Below are 24,719 nucleotides of genomic sequence, written 5' to 3' on the forward strand. Positions count from 1 at the left end.
AATTATTTGTAAAGTTTTGCAATTTCTAATTAAAAGTAAATCCTACACCATTACTGAAGTAAAAATAGAGCACTTGAAAGTAATTAATATTATCATGAGTTTGTTAAAATGTTTGCCTTTTAGTTTCAAAATGTTGATTAAAACATGATCTTGGTGACCAATAATATGAATCACAGCACAAAACACAATGTGTTCATCATAAACCATTTATTCTCATTAAGCGAACCTGTATGAGATGTCATACATGTGCCGTACACTGGAAAAAAAAATTGGTATAGAAACAATTTTCACTCAAAAATTGCTTGTAAATTTCATAATCATGAAGATACAGCAAGTGACACATTGAATAAAACATGAAACGACACTGCATTTTCTTGTAAAGTGTATTCTAATGGTCTTTGTTTTATTTACAACTTTGAAAAATAATTTTAAAAGTGCATTTTCTTTCATTTTTGTCATTTTTTTGCGAATGAGGGCAAAACACGACCTGTCCATGTCGACATCTGTATAATTCTGATGAATTTATACCAACATGCATTAGAGTTTGATTAAATGCACAACTTACAAGATGAAGACAAATCGCTTGTTGTATACCTCATTTGTAAGTCACCTTAGATAAAAGCATCTGCTAAATTAATGTAAAGGTATATTAGAGGTCATTTTGTTTATGTTGTCGTAAAATCTTACATGATTATATGGTTAGTTGTATTTTTTGTTTGCCTTTGCATAGTTTTTCCGTGAGATCCACTGGTTGAGCACTGCTGTTGTCGGGTGTTTTGATAGTCAGCAGAGGAATGTGGGAGCTTTTCTTTGGCACATGAGACAATTTTACACCTTCATTTTTTTTCTTTGTATTATTGCTGATGTGTGTAATTCTTCCTCGTTTTATCCCATTTAACATGCAGAGTCAACTATAAGTAAGTGAAGTTTATCTGAGAAACCATTTCTCTGTAACATATCCATTGCTATAAGCTCTGCCTAAAAATGTTGCATATGACCTGATCTGTTGGGTCCACCATGCTATTAAATAAGCTTTTTGCTTATTTTCTAATGTGTTTGGCTAGTTTTAAACAGAATTTTAAAGAAATTAACTAAAATACGTTTTCCCACAGATCTTAAAAAAGTGGATTTTTTCCAATGCAAACATCTAAACAGCCTTAAATCAAGACATATTTACTTGAAAGGCAAAATGAAGATATAGTTGAAGTCTTGTTTTCTGAGAAATTAAGTGAGATAAAACAAGAAAAATAGAAAAATGAAAAATAAATTGATAAATATGTGTTCTTTTTAAAATCATAAACTCATTTTATTTTGATTAATGTCAAAAAAAAAAAACAGGACTTAATATATTGTCATTTTGCTTCTCAATGTGTCACAGAGGCCAAAATTGTCGTTAATAAAATAAAATAATAAAATAAGTTCCTGTTATAAATTGAACCACAAATCAAGTACACATTACAGAGGACCACATACTGTAACTTCTCTCTTTGTTTTGAATCATCATAGAGTGAATAAAAAAAAAAAAAACAGGAGAGCGCTGAATATTTAACTTGACAAATATGTGGCAGTGTGTTCAGGACTGATCTGTCATTATATTTAGTGCACATTAATGCTGAACGTCCTTTGGCTGGGAAACTGGTGATTTAATTGACAGGTTAGTTGGCACTTTGTGCGACAAAGCGATTCCCTTCACGTACCTCTCTCAGGTGTCATGCATAAATGCATTTCATTGACTCGTAATGTGGTTTGAAAAGTGAACTGTAACTTGAGCATGAGAAATTATTTGATTTCAGTAAAAATCTTACACAAACTGTATTGCTACAAAAAAGCTTATTTGGAGATGTCTTAAGACGTAAATCTGTTTTTAAAATCAAATAAAAGCAGAAAAATGCGTAAAAAATACATGTTTGTAACATTTTAGACATTTAAATGTAATATTTTATTATTATTGTCACTATTTTGCTATTATGCTAATGATACTTCAGGGACAAGTTGCTTGTTTTTAATCTGTAAAATGTACGGTAAATTACCGGCCAAATATTGGAAGATTTATTTATTTATTTTTTTTATTTTATGTTGTGTGAAAGCAGTGTCTTATGCTCATAAGAGAATGCTAATGGCTGTGGAAATTTCAGCTTCGCATCACAGGAATAAATTACAGACAGTCATTTTAAAATTTTAACATTTCACAATATTACTGTATTTTTAATCAAATAAGAGACTTACAAATGTTTAATGTTTAAATTAAAAACTATTTCAAACTTTTGACCTATAGTGTGTGTGTGTGTATCCATCATGTATTTCCATCAAGTCATGCATGACATTATTCCATATTTGCATATTCATACTGTTCCTTTTGAGACGTTAATTCATTTTGTAGATGTTGCACTTGCAGTTTAGACACATATTTTTTCTAGTTTTACGCTGTCAGTGCAGCGTATGTTTTTCAGCTTCATTATTCTGCTTCAAAGTCTATGGTTTGGGCACTAAATTTCCTTCTCATGATATTTAAAAACATCTAAATGCTTCTGCTTACATGCATGAAATTAGCTTTGCAGACAAAAATAAATTGTGCCTGCTTCTTTCATAAAGTATATTTTAAATAAAATAAATTGTTGGTACTGTATGAGTTGTAGCAGATGTAAAGTAAAAGCATCATCTTGTGCTCATCGCATGTTCAAGCATCTCAGGATGCACCTCATTCGTGTTTGTTCTTGAATGTTTTCATCAAACATAAAAGTTTTTATTTGTGTCAGTTGTTTTGCTCGCTACATAATTACCAGACATCACTTTACTTCTATTATAAAATGTGGAAAATATTCAGGAAAAAAAAGTAGATGTGTCCAAACAATCTAGTGCAAATTCAAGCACCAGTTACTTAATTATGTATTCAACAGGTGATAAAGTGAAGGCATGTTTGTTTCTTACGCTTCTGAACTCTAAATACTGAGCCGTCTGTCAAGTTCAACACTAACCTGAATCCCTGGAGAGATTTTCCCTCTACATCTTCTAGCTTACTTGAAAGTTTCTTCAGTACATCAAACAAATTCCATCAAATGCTTGCTGAATTAAGCTGGGACGGATTTAGAGAGTCCAAGAGTTGGTAAATGAATGAAATCAGCAGCTTTTGGCTTTAGGGGAGAGTCCAGAGCAGCCGAAGCAGAGCGCGTGACCTTAATATTCCCAATCGTTCCCATTTGACGTCTGACCGACACGCATTTCAGTATATCCTGAGCTCTGTGTGACTGTGTGTGTTGTGACGGATATCTGAAAAGCTTTGGCTTATGGTGACCTACATACTGTGGCACATTTTCTTAGTTTTCCACTACTGTAATGCCGCAGTGTGTGCAAGTCAACATGACTTGTTTAAGCATGATTCAGCATTAAAGCAAGACACTTCAGACAAAAGCATTGATTTTCATGCACTGGGCAATTTGTTCATTTTGACATGTTTTCCTTCAGACTAGTGGAAACACACAAAATACACTTCCAAGTGTTTATTTAATTGCACTTTATCTTTTTGCATCTGTAGATTTCAATTACAGTGATTATTTTAAAAGTTTTTTCACCACTTCAGCAGCACTTACACACACCAACACTTACAGTTTTATTCCTAGCTACATTCTGAAGGTTTTTACTGAAGAGTTTGTTCATATATAATTGGCTGATTTTATTAGTGCTCTTTATCTATTTGCATCTGTAGATTTCAATAATAATATATTTTTAATGCTGTTTTCTCAAAATGAGTTTTTTTCTTTACTTCAGCAGCACTTACATACACCAATACTTAGTTTTATTCATATCTATAGTCTGAATGTTTTTATAGAGGGGTTTGTTCATATATCATTGGCTGATTTTATTATTGCATTTTATCAATTCATGTCTTTAGATATCAATTACAATACATATTTTTAAAGGCTGTTTTCTCAAAATGAGTTTGTTTCTCCACTTCAGTAGCACTTATACACACCAAAACTTACAGTTTTATTCATATCTATGTTCTGAAGGTTTTTACTGAGGGGTTTGTTCATATAAAATCAGCCAATAATATTACTGCTTTAATTTAAACAACATTTCAGATAGCTTGTAATACAAAAAATCTTTAAACAACATGCTCCATCTGAACAGCGATTCAGAGTGTCAAATGTAATGTTTGTGCTGAAGTTCACAGCAAAGGCAGACAGACAGATGTTTCATTAATCCCATGTGGGACGTCTGTGATGTATTAGCAGCAACACATAATCAGAACAGTGTGGCACATGCATTACAATAAAGACAAAAAATAAAAAGAAAACACAATTTCCATTCGTTATATTCTGCAAACTTATATAATCAAAATGTGTTATTTATAGTACGAGTAGTTTTCTCATTGCTGTCAGAGTAATATGAGCTCGAGGTTGAGCTTGAATATATCTTATGTTGCTAAAACTGAAATTGCTGAATTTTGCAGTATCCTGACTGAAGTGACACATAATGCCAGTTTTCCTATTTATTTATCAGTTAACTTATTTATTCTTACACTGACATCAAAGACCTTTTTTCAGTTTATAACTGAATTAGATACATCATAAATAAATGTATTTGGTTATGAAGTTAAATATTTTAATTTATGTGAAATTATATTGTTAAAATACCACAAAGAAGCAACTATCACACTGACTTGTATTTGCACGTATGTATTGGTGTGCATGTATAGTAATATTTTGAGTTTGCATGGAGTCATTTTCATCTATTCCGCAATTGGAAATAAAGACTTTGTGTAATTTGCCAACACTGGAATTATAATATTCAACTGTTGCTTTGTGACACATTATATAATGTTTCCTCAATGACTATCGTCCCACTTTTGGATTCCATCTAAAACTGTAATTTATATTTAGATTATTATCAAAGCCGTTTTTATATTCCATCAGGGAAACACTTAGTGATGTGCTTTTCTACAGGGAAAAATGAAAAGGAAAAATTTTTCTTCATTACAATCTCTGTGATCTAATAAGGCATACATTTTCTAAGGTCAGAAAACATTGTAATTTTCTCAGAAAATACATTTATACATAGAGTTATTCGACAATGATTTCGAAACAGTTCGTTTGAATGAGTTCTGAACAAACCCCTCCCTTCCATAAGCCTACTCTGCTCTGATTGGTCAGCTGGCCAAGCCTACTGTGATTAGTACAGAGTGGAGTACTTGAGCAAGTGTTGCCAAGTCCGCTTTTGTTTTGGATGTCCGCAGTTTGAAGCAACCCCAATAATGTCATATTTAGACCCTGGAATGCAAATTTACCAGGGGAAACCAGAATGTGATTTTTAACGGCGTCCCACCTCAAAACGAGATTGGACTTGTTTGGAGTAGCAATTGAGCGGGTTTTGTTGTGAAAACCTGGCAACCCATCTTGCACCTTCACATAAAACAATAATATAGTTCTCCAATCCGTTCTTAAAATAATGACATAAAAACATTTTTTTTAACACTTATGCAAGCGAATCATGCCCACAGCTAAAGTTTAGCTGCTAAACTGTCAACACTTAACAAAACAGTAATGGTGGATACGTTAGCCGAGTGCTAACGTGACTAACTGATGAAACAACACAGTTTGTAAATCAAAATATGCCTAAGAACATTCTTTATTTTTAAACAAAGTAATTAGAACAATGACAGTCAACACAGCGAATTATCAGAACTATTTTGGCAAGACAGTAATATCGTGGTTTACATCACATATTAACACAAAAAACTTGCTATTTTGAGCTGCTATTTTGAATGTACACATAACGTATTAATCGTACTCACAGGTTGTAGTTCAGAGGGTGCAGTGCTTGTTATTCCAAATAAAGAAGATTAGAAACCAAAGAAGAGATGAGCCAAGATTAGAAAAGCAGTCCTAGGTAAAATGACGAGCACAACAAAAGGTTCGAATTTTTGTGTTATCGTGGAAAATGTTAATTTTAACCCTTTAACTGTCACCATCCTGTGGGACACTTGGCACTCTTTTTTTCATTGTCCTTTTTCTCTATCAAATATTTTAGTAATCATCATAAATTATATATCATTTGAAAGATTAGAAGCCCAAGAATCATCCTATGAAAAGGAGTCTCAGGATTTCATATTTGGTGGTTATTTTGTGATAGAAGTAAAATTGACAGAGAAATTTAGACGTTTGTGACAGAAAAATGCATTTTAAAAAATTCTGTAGAGTTTGTATGACACCCGGTGGCTGTTTGTGGTATAACGCCCCAAACAAACTTTACAGGAACCTCAATTTTTTTCATATCAACTTCAAATTTGGAACATAACTTATTTAGACATAAGGCTTCAATTTGATATCAAATTTAGGGTAAAACTGTTATGTAAAATATGTATTTTATATAAAATAATATAAAAATGGTACAGTGCATTTTCTTTTTAGTAAATTTAAACTTCTACAACTTATTAATATATATACACACACACACATATATATATATATATATATATATATATATATATATATATATATATATATATATATTTATTTATTTATTTATTTTTTTTTTTGTTTGAAAAAATTCCACTTCTGGCATAATCTGCTGACTGTCTTCTTTGAAAAGAGACCAACCTTAGTTTGGATAGTGCCTATTTAAAAAAATGGGGGGTGACAGTTAAAGGATTAACTGCTGATTCTTCACATCATCATCTTTCGGCAATGAAAACAAAACAAACTTGCTTTTACAGCGCAAAACTCAACATGATGTAAACACACTAACACTAAGTGTTTGTGGGCAGGTCAGACTGTTTGTACTTTGGACAAGTGGGAATTGTGCTAATATGTTGTGTTGCTAGTAGATCGGTAACAGGCAGAAGATTCGAAAATATGACGACTCGTTAAGGCGATTCAGAATCGATTCTCTCGTTTGAGAGACAATATCTTTATTTATCATGCAGGTTTTGATTAAAAACTTTGAAGGATAGCTAAGTTACAAACTGCAAAAAAGATATTTTTCGAAAACTTTAAAAAATCTTCTTTAAAGGCAAAACCAACTAGCTGCTAGGAGAACCACAGCAGTAAATACTTTCATTTTATTTAAATATTTAATATTTATTTGTTTTGAGAGCGTTGGGAAACCTACTTAGATTTGCGGTACTTCATGGTAGTGGGCGGGGCTCAACGCTTGTTTTGGAGCGATTAAGTTTACCTATTTTCTTTTAGACAAAATGAATGGTGTTTTAACTTCTGGAACCGACTGTCGCGCGCTATTGTTTACTTTCTACACAAGTAGTCACCAAACGAAATTTTCAAAATGTACAACAGATTTCAAGAAGGTTTTCTCAATCCGCCTGCCATTGGTCAAGCAAACAAACAGCCCCGCCCCAAACTCACGCCATTTGTTAAACCGAATTTTTGGCGCAATCACACCTTGACGCATTAAAACAGGTTTGAGCGTACGCGCACAGGTGTTTATTGTCTCTTCCCTCATCGAATACGTTTTCCTCTCCTCTCAGCTCGATCAAATTCTGACTTGAAGCAGTGCATGCCGGTTAGAAATTTTGTCCGACTTGAGGCGGCGCCGACACCTCGTAACTGTCACGTGTGGCATCAAACTACCTCAGCCAGCGCAGTTTGTTCAGAGCGGCTGCAGGAGCTCTGATGACCACATGGCTGTTTCACGATTGGCCAGATTCACCGCATGACAACGATCACGTGTGTTTTGGGTTTATTCTAACATCCTCAAGTCCGATAATACTGACAAATCTGTGTTTTTAGAACAATAAAAGTCTTTTACTGTAGTTGCAATGTTATATTGAGTCAGATTTATCATAAAACACTGGTAAAAGCATATATAACCCCACTTTACTAGTATTTAAATAGTATATACTTGTGTTTATCATTATTCTTGTTCAGATGGCGCTGTATTAAGCAGTATATGGAACGTATTTCTGTTGCTCATGAAAACGCTTTTGAAAAGTCGGTGTATTTGATAAATATTGCATTTAATTCACTTCATCTGTGATAGAGCATGCAAACACCGCGAGAGCTTCACTAACGAGAGCAGAAAGTGTCCGACTTGACGCCTCCGTTTTCAACTCCGCCCGCGACTGCTCTCGGCTACTCACGTTGATCGCCGTCTGTAGCCGTAGATGAAGTCGAACACACCTCTACTTAAATTTGCAGTGCTTCATGGGAGTGGGCGGGGCTCAACGCTTGTTTTGGCACGATTTAGTTAACCTATTTTCTTTTGGACAAAATGAATGGTGTTTTAACTTCTGGAACGGACTGCTGCGCGCTATTGTTTACTTTCTACACAAGCAGTGATCAAACGAAATTTTCAAAACGTACAACGGATTTCAAGAAGGTTTTCTCAATCCGCCTGCCATTGGTCAAGCAAACAAATAGCCCCGCCCCAAACTCACGCCATTTGTTAAACCGAATTTTTGGCGCAATCGCACCTTGACGCAGTAAAACAGATTGGACCGTGCGCGCACAGGTGTTTATTCTCTCTTCCCTCATCGAATAAGTTTTCCTCTCTCTTAGCTTTACTCCTCCCACTCCTCATCTCTATATCTTTCTCCTCCTCCTCCTTCTCCTCCTCCACGGAACACCCACGCGCTTCTCGATTCCCCTTCAGTCTCGCGTCGCGCGATGACGCCGACCTTTGCACGCGCGCGCGATTATTCATTATATGTGCACATCTGAGATTAGATGGAGCATCAATCTCTGCGTTCAGTCTCTCGCTCTCCTCTCCGGGCTTTCGGTTTCCACGGCGATGGGAAATTAAATAAAGTTGGCCGAGGGCATCTGGAGCCGTGAAGGATGTAAATCGGATGGAGACGCGGATCGTGTTGCACGCAAACGCCATGCAGGAGATCGCGTTATTCATTGCGCTGACTTGAGGAAACCTCCGCCGCGCTCATTTGGTAAACCATTCACGCCGAGACGTTTGCGGGATGGAATCGGAGTGAGTTCGGAGGCGATCCATATCATGGACGTGTTCAGCTTCGTCAGGATGCCCAAACTGGCAGGGTGAGTCCCAGACGCATGCAACCGCAGTCATTACACCAATTCACTTTCTCCACTCGTCTATAACGCGTCGTTGAACGTCTGCATTGAATGCCAGTTTGATCGCATTGTCAGCTGTACGGGAAACATGCAGTAGTGATGTCACGGGGATTGATAGCGCCGCTGTCGCATCTCCTCTCCTCATTCATTCAGAGCTGAGTGCATCTGTTAAGGCTCTGTTCGTTCCTTATGTGCTTTCTCGTTAAAACGCTTTTTTTACTGAGGGATAATGCTGAATGTTGCAGCTGGCGCTCAGTGCGATGGTGAAAATGAAATCTGGAAGCTCCAGAAACAGTCAATCACTTCACACTGGTCGAAATCTGTGCGTTTTGCATTGACTAAGCAGTAGATTTGGAGGTTACTGTAGCAACAGTAGACACATTGTTCTTTAAAAAAGTATTTATTTATATGTTATTTATGATAAATGTGTTTTATTTATAAAATATCTATTTTATTTACATATACATGTATATATTTTTAATTATAAATATTTGTTTTGCTTTTTTTAACACTTTAAAATTAACAGAAATCTGTGCATTATACATTTATATTTTGTTTTTAAAAATCTATTTTTATTTATGATATTTATTTTTTATTTAAATTTATAGTGAAAATGGTTTGCCTTTTTTGCATAATATTTATTGTCATTCAGTATTTTAAATTTGTGCATTATCCTTTCACTAAGCAGTAGATTTGGAGGCTCCTGTGGTAAAGAAAAACAAACTATATAAAATATAAGAAATTCAGCATTTATTTATTTATTATAATCTATGTTGTGTATAAAAATATCTTTTTATTTACACTTTTTTTTTAAAATTTATATTTGTAATAAAAATGTTTTGCCTTTTTTGCATAATATTTATCGTCATTCAGTATTTTAAATTTGTGCATTATCCTTTGACTAAGCAGTAGATTTGGAGGTTACTGTAGTAACAAAAGACAAACTTTACAAAATATAAGAAATTCAGTATTTATTTATTATTTATTATAACCCATTTTGTTTATAAAATCTTTTTTTATTTATGTTTTTTATTTATATTAATAATAAAAATGTTTAGACTTTTTTTGCATAATATTTATTGTAATTCAGAATATTAAATTTGTGCATTATACATTGACTAAGCAGTAGATTTGGAGGTTACTGTAGCAACAGTAGACACCTTGATCTTTAAAAAGTATTTATTTATGTGTTGTTTATAATAATTTTAAAATATCTGTGTTAATTACATATACGTTTTTTAAATTATAAACATTTGTTTTGCTTTTTTTAAACAGTATTCTAATACAGAATTTTAAAATTAACAAATCTGTGCATTATACATTGACTAAGCTGTAGATTTGGTAGCAGCAGACAAACCATATAAAATATAAGAAATTGAATATTTATTTATTACTTATTGTAATCTATTTTGTTTATAAAAATCTATTTTTATTTACGTTAATTTTATTTATATTTATCATAAAAATATTTTGCCTTTTTTTAAAAAAAAAAATTTTTATTTTGCATAATATTTATTGTAATTCAGTATTTTAATTTGTGCATTTTCCTTTGACTAAACAGTAGATCTAGAGGTTCTTGTAGTAACAGAATACAAACTATATAAAAATAAGAAATGCAGTGTTTATTTATTATAATCTATTTATAAAACAATCTGTTTGTATTTCCGTAAATTTTTGCTTGTATTTTGCCTTTATTTTTGCATAATATTTATTGTTTGCATAATATTAAATTTGTGCATTATACACTGACTAAGCAGTAGATTTGGAGGTTTCCGTAGTAACAGAAGACAAACTATATAAAAATAAGAAATGCAGTGTTTATTTATTATAATCTATTTATAAAACAATCTGTTTTTATTTACGTAAATTTTTGCTTATATTTATCATAAAAATATTTTGCCTTCCTTTTTTTGCATAATATTTATTTTAATTCAGTATTTTAAATTTGTGCTTTGTTTCGAGTAAGCTGTAGATTTGGAGGTTACTGTAGTAATAGAAGACAAACTATATAAAATATAAGAAATTCAGCATTTATTTATTTATTTATTTATTAATTATAATCTATTTTGTTTATAAAAACTATACATTTTTATTTACGTTTTTTTTTTTTTTTTTTAATTATATTTACAATAAAAATGTTTTGACTTTTTTGCATATTATCTATTGTAATTCAGCATTTTAAATTTGTGCATTATCCTTTGACTAAGCAGTAGATTTGGAGGTTCCTGTAGTAATAGAAAAAAACGATATAAAATATAAGAAATTCAGTATTTATTTATTATGTATTATAAACTATTTTATTTATAAAAATATCTATTTTATTTACCTTAATTTAATTTATATTTATAATAAAAATGTTTAACCTTTATTGCATAATATTTATTGTAATTTAAAATTTTACATTTATGCGTTATCTTTTGACTAAGCAGTAGATTTGGAAGTTACTGCAGCATCAGTAGACAAATTATTATAGGCTATAAAAAAATATTTTTTATAACGTATTTTATTTATAAAAAATATATTGATAATTTAAAAATATTTAGCTTTTTTTTAAACATATTTATTCTAATTCAGTATTTTAAATGTGAAATGTGTCCATTTTTTCACAACAGTGGACGTATTATTATAGGCTATAAAAATATTTTAGTTTTATTTACAATGTATTTTATTTATAAAAAAATATTTTGGTCATTTTAAAAATACTTAGCTTTTTCTTTTTTTTTTTTTTTTTTTTTTTTTTACAACTGTATATAATGTGTGTGTGTGTGTATTATTTATGGAATTTATTTACATAGGCAGGCAGACTTTATTATATAAATTATGAACCTTTGGCATTTATTTATAAATATTTATTTTTATCTACGTTTTTATTTATTTTTTTACATATAAATGTATATAAATTAAATATTTATTTTTTATTTATATCATTTATTTAAATATAGTTGCATATTTTTATTTAGAAATGAATATTTTTGTATTTGTTGAATTATTTATTTATTTATTTATTTATATTTTTTTTAAATTTTGGTATTTGTTTTAAATTCAGTATTTTTAAATGAACAGACATTTGTGCATTATCCATTGACTAAGCAGAAGATTTGGAGGTCAATTTAACATTGATTTGTACAGAAGATTTATAAAAAAAAAACCCCAAAAAACAAAGAACTAAATACTGCAAGTGAGCATAGAACAAAATATGTGATGTGAAATCACTACATTTGAAGGATATTTTAACACATAAATAAAATATCTACAAATTTGAGTATTTAAGTATTTAGTAATTATTTTAGTTATTAGTAATTTCAGTAATTAATTACTTAAAATATATACTGCATATTTATTTATAAATTTAAATTTTTATTTTTAATTAATTTATTAATTAATTAATTTTATTTTTACATGGCATTAGTTCTAAATTCAGTAAGTTAAATAAACAAAAATGTATGCATATCTCTCAAGCTTTCGTTTTCAGCATTTTTGTGTAGCTTTTCGTCTGTCATTGTATTATTTATGAGCGTATAAGCAGCTCTCCTCTGTAGATATCGGTATGGGCCATTATAAAGCCCATGTAGGTTGATGATGAGAATAGTGCTTTGTGATTTAATTTGCCTCCGTCCATACAGTGGCGTAACATATAAGCCGTGTGCATGCGCAGTGGCGTCCGGTTAAGCTCATTTCATCCCTGTGACCGTCTAAACTCCATAACCTGTTTGGCTTGTTTGATTTTTCTTGATTTTATCCCAGCTAATCCTCCTAAAGGATTGGCCCCTGGATCTCGCTGGCATCGTCGCCACCGTCCAGTGTTTATAATGACAGCCTGTTTATTCTCCACAATAATCACGCAGTATTAAAACAGATTATAAATGTATAGAGGAGCTCTTTATTTCATCCAGCAGCTTTGCATTGGCTTTGTGTGTGAAAGAATGAATGTGTTGGTGTGAAGGGCCTTCAGATGTTTTCAAAGAGGACTACTTGTTGTGGACTCATGTGAGCTTGTGAGGATGTTTAGCCAAGATGTGTTTGGTTGAAGCTTAAATGAAACCGCTGCTGATTTGTGTTGCATGGGGGAAAAATTGAGTTGATGTTGAAATGTTTCACAAAACGTTCAAATTCTGCTGAGAACCCTTTTATGATTTAATGTGTTAATAAGCAGAGTCTGCAAAAATGGAAGTTCTGTCATTATTTACTCTCCATGCGCTCCAGTTGATGCAAACCTATACTGTTTTTGTTCCTTGGATTACAAAATGGGGAAACTGAGGTACATACACAATGTCTACATATGGAAAATATGGAAATTTTGTGGGATTTTTTTTTTTTTTTTTTTCAAATATGATTTTTTTTATTAGAGCTGCAGAATTTGAGGGGAAAAAATGGAGGAGGAAAAACTGTTTTTTTTTTTTTTTTTTTTTTTTTTTTTGTGTTGGTTGGTAAAATGTGAATGCTTGTTTGTTTGTTTGTTTGTTTGTTTGTTTTTTGTTTGTTTGGTTATTTTAAAAAAAAGCTTTGCTGTGCTCGTTTGTAGGGCTACACAATTTGGAATAAAATAAAATAAAAAGTTATCACTATAGTAAATAAAAATGGGGGAAATTAATAAAAACAATTTTGAGAATTTTAATATGATTTTCTACTAGAGCTGCACAATTTGAGGGAAAAATGGACAAAGAACTTTGTTAAAATGTGTTTAATTTCTTTCTTTTATTTTTATTTGTTTATTTAAAAAAAAAAAATCCTGGTTTGCTGTGCTTGTTTGTAGGGTTGCACAGTTTATATAAAAATAAAATAAAATAAATTATAGCTATAGTAAATAAAAATGGGGAAAATTAATAAAAACAAGTCTATATATATGGAAAACATTGAAATTTTGAGGGATGTTTTTGAAAAAAAAAAAAAAAATTTCACAAATTTTGTTAATGTGGTTGGTAAAATGTGATTTTTTTTTTTTTTTTTTTTTTTTTTTTTGTGGAAAACATGGATTTTTAGATTATTATTTTTTATTTTTTTTAAAGCTGCACTATTTGAGGGAATTTGTTAATGTGGTTGCTTAAATGTGATTGTTTGTATGTTTGTTTATTTATTTATTTTTAAAAAATCCTGGTTTGTTGTGCTTGTTTGTAGGGCTGCACAATTTGGATAAAATAAAATAAAATTTATTTAAATTCACTTATAAAATGAAAATAAAATGTAAATAATAATAGCTATAGAAAATTTAAAATGATGATAAAACTGAATAAAAACAAGTCTACATATATGGAAAACATACATTTTTAAAATATGATTTTCTATTATAGCTGCCCAATTTGAGGAAAAAATGGAAAAAAAAAACTGGTTTGGTTTGCTTTGCTTGTTTGTAGGGCAGCACAATTTAAATAAATTGAAATAAAATAAAATAAAAATGGAAAATAATATGAATAAAAACAAAATAAGAAATATTATTATTGTATTATTTCACAGTAAAATAAAATTTATTAAAAAAAAAAAAAAAAACAAAAAAGAATTTTAGAAATTAATTTGTTGTAGTGATTTTTGGTTTTGTGTTAGTCATGTTGTCCTATTAATTACCTAAAACTAAAACCATAAAATAATGAACTACTGCAATAATTTGTTTTTTTGCTATTTAAAATAAAATATTCTTGAACTAAAATAAAATAGAACAAAACATTTATTTATTTATTTATTTATTTATTTATTTATTTATTTATTTATTTTAGTTTCAGCTAGTTTAGCCAAGGCCAAAACTAAAGCTACAATAAAACATATTTAATAAACAAATCTAGACATATTAAACCAATAATAAAATGTCCGACACACAATATTACTAAAACTTGGAAAACAAAAAAGAGAAAACTAATTGAAAATATGACTAAAATATTAATAAAACTAAAACTATTATAGCAGTACCATATAATATATATTGCCATATAATATTATGATATTAAAATAAGTCTGGTCCTATTTGCAAGCTTTGAAAAGTTCTAATCTGATTCTTATCTGATTTATTTATTTTTTTATTGTTTATTTATTTATTTTTTCCTGGTCACTCTGTTCTGAATCTGATAAAATACAAACATAAAAGTCTGCATGAATATGAGGATGAATAAATATGTTTTTGTTCCACTGAACAGCATGTTGATTGTCATGTGATCTTTCTGAAGTGATCCTGCTGTTCTTGTGTTCTTATAAACTCTTATAAATCTGATGGATTTGTAATCTCCTTCAAACAATGGCTCTTACAGAAGAAAAATATCAGGGGACTAAATAAATGAAGTTGACAAATAAGGCTTTTAAGGCTTCAATGTATCTTCAAGTGTAAAAAGTTCAAGCAGCAGATGTGGCCGTGTGTGTTTTGTGCGTTTGGACTTTGCCGAACTGGACTGAAGGTTAAGGAGCGCTTCATCTTATTTCTAAGACAGTGCTTGAAAAGTAGCACTTTGGAGAGTTATGAAAGCATCATCTTTAATTCATGCGTCTCTACGTGTCTTCTCTGCTGAAGTGAAGCGGTGCTGAGAATAGAGTCTGGATTAAAACACGCGTGAGGAGCAGAAACAGCCTTGACCAACAACAACACCAATGTCTGGCAGTTTCTGCTCACAGATGCACTTTCACATTGATGGAGGAGCTCAACTCCCGTTACTGCTGGATCTTGTGCCGCATGCTTTTATCTTAAGATCTGGAAATGGAAATCATGAGTCAAACGTGCATACATGCTTGATGAAACGAAAAGTTTATCCAAAAATTAAGGTTATTTCCTCATGTTGTTTCAAACTCATATTCTATAATTGTGGTCTTTATTCAAAGACCACATATATTGTTGCAAATGATATTGTGTTGAGTTCAGAAGGCTTATTGCACAGCTCATATGGACTTCAATGTGTGTGCTAAGTGAGATAATATTTTGAGTTGGTTTTTATTTCCCATTTTCTTTTTAGTTAAATTTTTATTAATTTTGTTGTGTGTTTTTGGACATTAATACACTAGACATTATAACAAACACATTATATCATTATATTAATTTTTAGTTCAGTTTTGGTTGTTTTAGTACATCAAATTAAACTAAATGAAAATGAGAATTATTTATTTTATTTATTTTTTTTTGTTTGTTTAATTTCAGTTCATGTTTTTTTTTTTTTTTTTTTTTTTTTTTTTAAGTAACATTTTTATGGTTTCAGTTTTAGTGAACTATAATAAACAGATTTTATTTTTAATGTGTTTTAGATTTCAAAAGAAATCAGGTTTCTCCTGTACAAATGCTATGCTGTATCTGCTGAAATGGACGAAACGTGTTAAAGTTTTAACCAGTAATGCAGGTGAAATTCAAATTCTTTTAAATTCAAATAAAAATTACATTTGACAGAGGAATAATACTAAATGAAAAACAAGATCAAAGATTATTCAGGAGATAAAATGAAACACTGGACAGACATGTGTCCTTTAAAAAGATTGATGGGGGATTTAAGCTCTTGATATCTGGCAACCGCAGCTATAAAAGCTTGTGGAGTTTTTTTTTTTTTTTTTTTTTTTAAATCCTCCGCAAGTCTCCACAAGTTTTAAGTTTTTAAGTCCTAAAAGTTCTGATAGGGGGAATTAAACCTTGACATCTGGCAACCGCAGATATGAAAACTTGAATCAACGCTGGGAATAATGAGAATTACAAAAACTGAAAGAAAAATGTTCAAATGCATGACAATAATGAGAAACTGGGTGCTTAATTGTCATGAAAATAATGGGAAAATAATTTTCTTTATGCAGATTATAACTATGCAACTTTTTCTGTTGATTTTGATGTTAAATGTGACCTAAACATGTTCATGGCAGGTTTCTCCTGTACGAATACTGTGCTGTATCTGCTGAAATGGAAAAAATGTGTTAAAGTTTTAACCAGTAGTGCAGGTGAAATTCAAATTCAAATTAAAAATGACATTTGACAGAGGACTAATACTAAATTAAAAATGATCAAAGATTATACAGGAGATAAAATAAAACACTGGACAGAAATGTGTCCTTTTAATAATAATAAAAAAAAGCTCTGATGGGGGATTTAAGCTCTTGATATCTGGCAACCGCAGCTATAAAATCTTGTGGAGTGTTTTTTTTTTTTTTTTTTTTTTTTTTTTTTTTTTTTTTTATTCTACAAATTCTAAGTTTTTAAGTCCTAAAAAAGTTCTGACATCTGGCAATAATGAGAATTACAAAAACTGAAAGGGTTCAAATGCATTTAAACCTTAATTGTCATGAAAATAATGGGAAATGACATCTGGCAACCGCAAAATCTTGAGGAGAGTGTTTTTTTTTTTTTTACTTAAGTAAAAATATTAAATTTAAATAAAAATATTAAGAGGATTTGTAAACTGGTTTTTTTATATATATATCTTTTTAACTACAATTTTTTTTTTTTTTTTTTTTTTTTTTTTTTTTTTTTTTTTGTCAGTATTGCATGTTGTGTCATCTCGTTTTAGTCTTGGAAAAAAATTGTAAACTAATATTTTTCATCGTAATTTTTGACACCGTTTTCATTTCTGGATGCACTATTGTGAAACCACTGAAGTGGCCTGTTGTTGACAGTCTTGTTTGTAAAACTGATGTGAGGCTCTCGTTACAGCAGTATTTAGAGAGCTGTAGGAAATGCTGCTGCTGCTGAGATGATCTCCAAAATCACAGCAGATGGGATCCAAACGGCTTTATTTTCCTCTGGCCTCTAACAATTACCATTATGACTACAATTATAATCACATTTATCAGTGCAAATGCTTGTTCCCCCTTTATGAGATTTTTGCAAATGAAAATTAACAATTGCATCACCTTTTTTGGCATTTGTAAAATGTTGTAACAAAACAGTGCTGTGCAAATACGTCCAAATCACATTTTACCCTAAATGCATGACCATAATGAGAAATTGGGTGTTTAATTGTCATGAAAATAATGTGAAAAATAATTTTCATTATGATTCATTATAACAGTGCAACTTTTTCTGTTGATTTTGGTGTTAAATGTGACAAAATGTGTTCTTGTCTTAACCAGCTGTGCAGGTTTTGGTCAGTTTGGCTGTGATTTAATGCTCTCTTGTCTGGCGTTCAGTTATAATGAGATGCATGCTTTGCTGCCTGTTGTTGTTTTTTTTCCATGTGACCTGTTCTGAAGGTTTCTCCACGTTCATTGTTCACACCAGAAGGAACAGGATGTGCCAGGCAGAGAGTGATGCATGTGCAGAATATTTATGAGCTCAAGCAGACACTAACTTTTGTTAGAATTGTTCAGATTTTAAATATTTTGTAGCACGTTGTCTCCAGGACAAAGCTGTACTACCCGAAACACTGCAAGTGCATAAAACAGAAGCAAATTATTGGCTAAAGCAGTGCAGGTTGTGTTGCGTTATGAATTGGTTTTTGACATATTTCAGAAAACAACAGTAGCTATGTTTCCGTCCACATAATGCAAATGATTTTTGGGATATTGCATAAAAAATGCTGGATGGAAATGCCAGGATGTGCATAAAATCTTTGCAAAATGCATATAAAAATGTACTGTATGTGCTCAATGGAGACAGACTGGTCAGAAATCATGCATAAACTATGATGGAAACACACTTACAGTGTAAATTATTGATGCTTGCGCCAGTTTTCCAGGAAGTGAAGATTTTATTATTTTGAAAACGTGTAGCTTTATTCACTTTTTTTTATTGATTTATTTATCTATAACGCAAATTCCAATTATTTGCACATTTATTTTATGCACTATTTTTTTTCGCATAAGTAAAGTGTTTTTATTTTTTATTTATTTTTTTTAAACACAGGGATGGACACGGTGCTTTATTTGCCAATGTTTTAATATTCCAGTTTGATTTTTTTTTTTTTTTTTTTTTTTTTTTCATAATTTACTCCCTTGCATGTTGTTCCAAACCTGTATGAATTTATTCTGTAGAACACAATAGTAGATATTTTGAACAATGTTATATTATGCTACTGTATATACTATTATATTATTTTTTTTATACTTTTATTGAATAATTTAATAATTTCATTTAATCATTTTAATTAATAAAATCTTTTTTTGTTTTAGTTTGTAGTTTTTTTTTTTTTATTTTCGTTACAAGTAACATTAAATTGAGTGTGAACTTTTGAAATTGATAACTGAAATAGTAACAATAATGTTTTCAACTAGTTGAAATTAAGTTAACATTAAAAAAATTAATTTATGTATTTTATTTGATTTCACCTAATGTTAACTTATTTTAAGTTTGTGTTTTTTCTTGTTGATTTGTTTTTAGTACATTTTTTGAAGAATATTTTATCTTTACACTGAATAAATAACAATTTTTACTCAGAAATTGGTAGTAAATTTAACACATAATTACAAAGACGTGCAAGTAACGTTAAACTGAGTGTGAAATTTTTAAATAGAAAACTGAAATGGTATCTTTGCATTATTTACAACTTGGAAAATGTATTTCCATTTTAGTTTAGTTGTTTTAGTATATGAAGTTAAATTCATTATATTATATACATTATATACTTAAGTTTTTTTTTTTCTGTTTCAGTTTGGTTATTTTATTATATCAAGTCAAAAAAATGAGATGTTCTCAACCAGCTTAAATTAAGTTTTGTATTTTATTTGATTTCAGTTCATGTTCATTTATTTCAAGTGTTTTGGGTTTTTTTTTGGATTTTTGGAAAAAATATTCTGTCTTTACACTGAATAAAATTAGGTTTAGAAGCTGTTTTCACTCTGAAATTGCTAGTAAATTTCACAAATAATTACGAAGAAATGCAAGTAACATTGAAAAGAGTGTGACATTTTGAAATATAAAACTGAAATAGATTCTTTGCATTATTTACAACTTAGAAAAAGTGTTTTTGCGTTTTAGTTTAGTTTTAGTATATCAAGTTAAAAAAAAAAGAATTAAGTTTTGTATTTTGATTTCAGTTAATGATGTTAACTTATTTTGTGTTTTTTTTTTTTTTTAAACTATATTATATACATTATATAATTTTCACTCTGAAATTGCTAGTAAATTTCGCAAAAAATTACAAAGACATGCAAGTAAACTCAAGTTAACTTAAGTATCTTTTTTTTTCTGTTTTAGTTTGGTTATTTTGGTATATCAAGTAAAAAAAAAAAAAAAAAGAAAAATGTTTTCAACCAGCTGAAATTAAGCTTTGTATTTTATTTGATTTCATTTCATGTTAATTTATTTCAAGTGTTTTTATTTATTTTTATTTTTTTTGGAAAAAATATTATCTTTACACTGAATAAAATTTAGTTTAGAAGCTATTTTCACTCTGAAATTGCTAGTAAATTTCACAAATAATTATGAAGACATGCAAATAACATTGAAACCAGTGTGACATTTTGAAATATAAAACTGAAATGGTATATTTGCATTATTTACAACTTAGAAAAAGTTTTTTTCTGTGTACTTCATGTCTTTCAATGTATGTTTGAAAAAATCTGTAGTAAAAACTTTTTTATAACTGTTTAAATGTTTATATTTTCAACAACAAATTGGTGTAGAAAATTGTATTTTATATACAAAAAAAAAAAAGGAGCCATGGGCAATTTAAATGTTTATATACAACTCAGTGTAGATTTATTATATACATTTGAGTAATTAATTGATTATTAAACAAACTAAATGAGAACTTTGGATCCCATTGTCTTTAATTTTGTGAGCAAAAACCTAAATATCATCTTTTGCATTCAACAGTAAAAAGAAAGTGAACCGCACAGGTTCGGAGCGACGCGAGGGCGAATAAATGACAGAAACTCATAATTATGCTAATTGAAGCATAACAGGAAGACAGTGGGAAATATGCGTTTAGAAGCTGAATTAAAACCCGACAGCAGCGTTTGTATTTCCCGTTTGCATTTTTATGAGCAGCACTTGACGTGATGTGCCACAGGCGTCGGTTCTAGTGGAGTATGCGCGCGTGAAGCGTTCATTAGCAACGCTGTTATTACAGCGGGCGTCTGCGGTGGCCCGTCATTAGCGGTGTTCCCCAGCTGGACCATCCGGCTCTCATGAAGCTCTCAAATAACAGAGCCGATCGCTGGCGGCTCGCAGCTGAGCATCTTACAGCCGTACGCCGGCGTTTCTCCAGCGCTTTAATGACGGCCTGCGTCACGTCACTGTCAGGATCAGCGCGAACACAGTCGCTTCCGCCGTATCTGAGACGCCCGTTTGTGCATCTGTAATGCATTTGAACATTATTGTAGAAGAGTGAAATGCAGATATTATGTAATTTGCAATAAGTCTTAAAATGTTCGTTTTAAAAGCTTTGCATTGTTCCAAATGTAGTGTGCTGCCTACGTAGGCAGCATTTTAAGGCATCTGGACTTATTCCAGACATGAAGGCTGTTCCAAGTAGTAGGCAGCATAATTATACCTCATTTTAGCCATAAAAAAGTGTCCTTTATGGAAAAGACAATCCCAGAATGTATTGTGACGAGCGCTGTGAAATAGAAAAAGCCGATGGATTGATCAAACTTATAAGTCTGATTCATTTTATATTAAAATACTGTATGTATCAGTTTTTTTTTTAAGTAAAAAAATTGCTTAAAATCGTTTTTTCCCCCAAAATTACATTTTCATCCTTTTTTTATTTTTATTCTTGATAGAGTTTTAATAGTTTAAGTAAATTTTAATACTCAGAAAGGATGTTTGTTAAATTCATAAATGTTAACAATTTTAAATTTATACAAAAAATGTTTTTTTTCCCCCTTAGAAATTTTGTTGTAATTTTTGTTTAAATTTTAAATAATTTTTAAAGTTTTTAAAGATTGCTCAAATAATAGTTAATTTAGTAACATTTATACAAAAAAAAAGTACCTTTTAAAATTATTTATTTAGAAGTTCAGAAATTCTGTGGAAATTCTTTGTGGATTTTTAATGGGTTAATTAAATTTGTTCAATTTTATCAAAAAGAATGTCTAATCAAATATTTAAATGTTAATCAACAAAACTATACAAAATATACAAAAATAGTACTTTTAAAATTCATTTATTTATGTATTTAGAAATTCTGTTGTAATTTTTCTAGATTTTGGGGATTTTTAATGGTTTAATTAAATGTTAAAAATAAAAGGATGTCTAATTAAATGCTAATTTATTAACATTTATGCAAAAATAGTACCTTGAAAATTATTTAAATTATTTATATATAAATAATTGCAAAGAAACCTCAAGTGACATTAAATTAAATGTGAATTTTACGAAAGTTATTTCTTGTAAAACAAACTTTTTACAGTGTAAAAACATTTTTTTAACCAAAAATTTGGTAATCAAAGAGCATTTCTAATTTACAACAATTTAAGTTTTTTCTGTTTTATTTTATTTTATTTTATTTTATTTTATTTTATTTTATTTTATTTTATTTTATTTTATTTTATTTTATTTTATTTTATTTTATTTTATTTTATTCTTCCAGATTCTGTGTTACTGGTTTAGAAAAGCATGTCTAATCAGTTAAATTAATAAAAATATAACAAGTTAATAAAACAAATCAGTAAGTCCTTGTTTTGTTTTATTTTTATTTTATTTTATTTTATTTTATTTTAAGAATATCAGAAATTGTGTTATTAAAAATAATAATAATAATAAATACTTGCATTATTGGTGGTAATCAAATAAATTCATGAACATTTAACAATTTAACTTTTTTAAATATTATCAAATAAAAACTTAACTTTCTTTTTTTTTTTTTTTTTCTTTTTTTGCTGCACTACAGTAGTTTACTGTTAAAATTAATTTTTAATTTTTTTTTTTTATTTTAAACTTTCCATGCAACAAATAAATATAAGCCAGGAACTATTCATTTTGTACCATTAAATGTTGATGCAATTATATTTTTCACACTTTAAAAAAAAAATGTTTAAACGGTATTCAGCAGTGCGTGACTGCAGTGTTTATAGTTGATCTATTTTTTACAGTATTTATGGTTTTTATATCATTTATTTTTAAGTTGAAGGTATTTTCATCGGTGTTTCAGTGATGTGGTCGTCCCTGACGGTTGTGTATCATTAGCACTGAAGTGAAGTACACTAGTCTCCAGACGCGAGCGTGAAGTGTTCTTGAAGCGGAGCTGCATATTACCTGACAACAACCCATTTGCAGTATCAGGACAGACTCATTTCCCCAGCTGCTCATCCGTCCTCATGTATTCTGACCCGCGCTCGCTCTCGCATCTCTGTCTTCCTCTGAGATGGAGCTGCGATTTTTCCATCTGCCCGTCGGTTACATCATCTCGTCTGCGTGCTGCTTTGTTATAATCTGCCTCTGCTTTGCTTTGCTAAATGAGTTACTACACGCCACAGTCTTGCATTTAGAAGGAATAGAAGTGCTGGTTTTACTGATGTCGGGTCTCGAGCGACGTGACGGCTAAATCACAGTCATTACACTGAACGTATCTGTCTGTACTGTAAGTGGGAGTTTGTGAGACTGTATTTGAGTGGACTAGTGTTTTATTCTGGTCTCATTTTAAAAATGTGCTATAATCCACTGTATAAATGTTATCTACTGGCTGACATTGATTTCTACCATTGGACTGTATTTATTTATTTAGTTTTTTTTTTTTTTTCCTCCCATATTTTCCCTATGTTTTTTTTAATGTTGTTTTTTTTAGTCTGGATACTACTTTAATAGTTTAATTAAAGTTTTAATAATCAAACAAACATATCTAATCCATTAAATTCATTAAACTTTGAAAGCAAATTTAAAATAAGATATTAATTTTAACAGTAATGGGGCTATATAAAGTTTTTTTTTTTTTTTTTTTTTTTTTTTTAAATCAGAAAATTCTGCTATTATTATTATTATTATTATTATTATTATTATTGTTGTTATTATTTAATTCAATGTTATTTTTTTTTCCCAAATTCATTTTTTTTTTTTTTTTATTTAATTTGTCTGGATTCTTTTTTTTGTTTGTTTGTATAACAAAAAATGTCTAATCAATTAAATTCATAAAACTGAATAAATAAATGTAGTAATTTTAACATAAATGGGGCCCTATAAAATGATTTTTTTTTTTGTCAGTTTCTTTTTTTTTTTTCAATTTTGTTTTCTCTTTTATACTTTATAATTATGTATTTTATTATTATTATTATTATTATTATTTTTATTATTTTCAAATTTTATTTATTTATTTATTTTTATTTGTCTGGATTTTGTCAACAATTTGTTAAAAGTTTAACAAAAATGACACTTAAGGCCCTAAGAAATCATTTTTAATTATTTTTTTCCAAATTTTAAGTTTAATTAAACTTTAATTAAAAAGATGTCTAATCAATAAATTCATAAATAAAAACAATATATTAATTTTAACAGAAATAAAGAATAATTAACAGAAATAAAAAAAAATTGTTTTCTGTTTTAAATAGTCTAATTTTGTTTTTATTATTATTATTTTCAAATTCCTTTTATTTTTACTTTATTTATTTTTTTTAAATTTGTCTGGATTCAGTTTGTTTGTTTGTTTGTTTGTTTGTTTAATCAGTATTAATTATAGATTCTGTTTTTATGGATGTTGTTTTTGTTAAATTAATTATAAAAAATGGTACTTAAAAGCATGTCTAATTGAAACATACAAATGAACAATGATTTATTAAAAGATTAACAAAAATGGCATTTTTAGGGCCCTAAGAAATCATTTTTATTTTTTTCTGTTTACTTTTTTTTTTCTGGATTCTGTTAAT

General features: G+C 29.6%; 1 protein-coding gene across 3 annotated transcripts in view; it reads left to right on the plus strand.

Annotated features, from left to right (window-relative positions):
* Nucleotides 1–24,719, plus strand: part of frmpd4 (FERM and PDZ domain containing 4) — a 93,609-nt gene that overhangs the window by 1,534 nt on the left and 67,356 nt on the right. Inside the window, exon 1 of one of the 3 annotated variants that reach the window (XM_051119379.1) lies at nucleotides 8,487–8,999. The exons of the other annotated variants lie outside the window; for them this stretch is intronic. Coding sequence (XP_050975336.1) covers nucleotides 8,959–8,999 — 41 coding nt within the window. The 5' untranslated portion in view covers nucleotides 8,487–8,958. Of the gene's footprint in view, nucleotides 1–8,486; nucleotides 9,000–24,719 lie in introns of those variants that run through there. 3 annotated transcript variants of the gene reach the window in all.

The sequence above is a fragment of the Labeo rohita genome, chromosome 9 (genome assembly GCF_022985175.1).
Source record: "Labeo rohita strain BAU-BD-2019 chromosome 9, IGBB_LRoh.1.0, whole genome shotgun sequence".
NCBI lineage: Eukaryota > Metazoa > Chordata > Actinopteri > Cypriniformes > Cyprinidae > Labeo > Labeo rohita.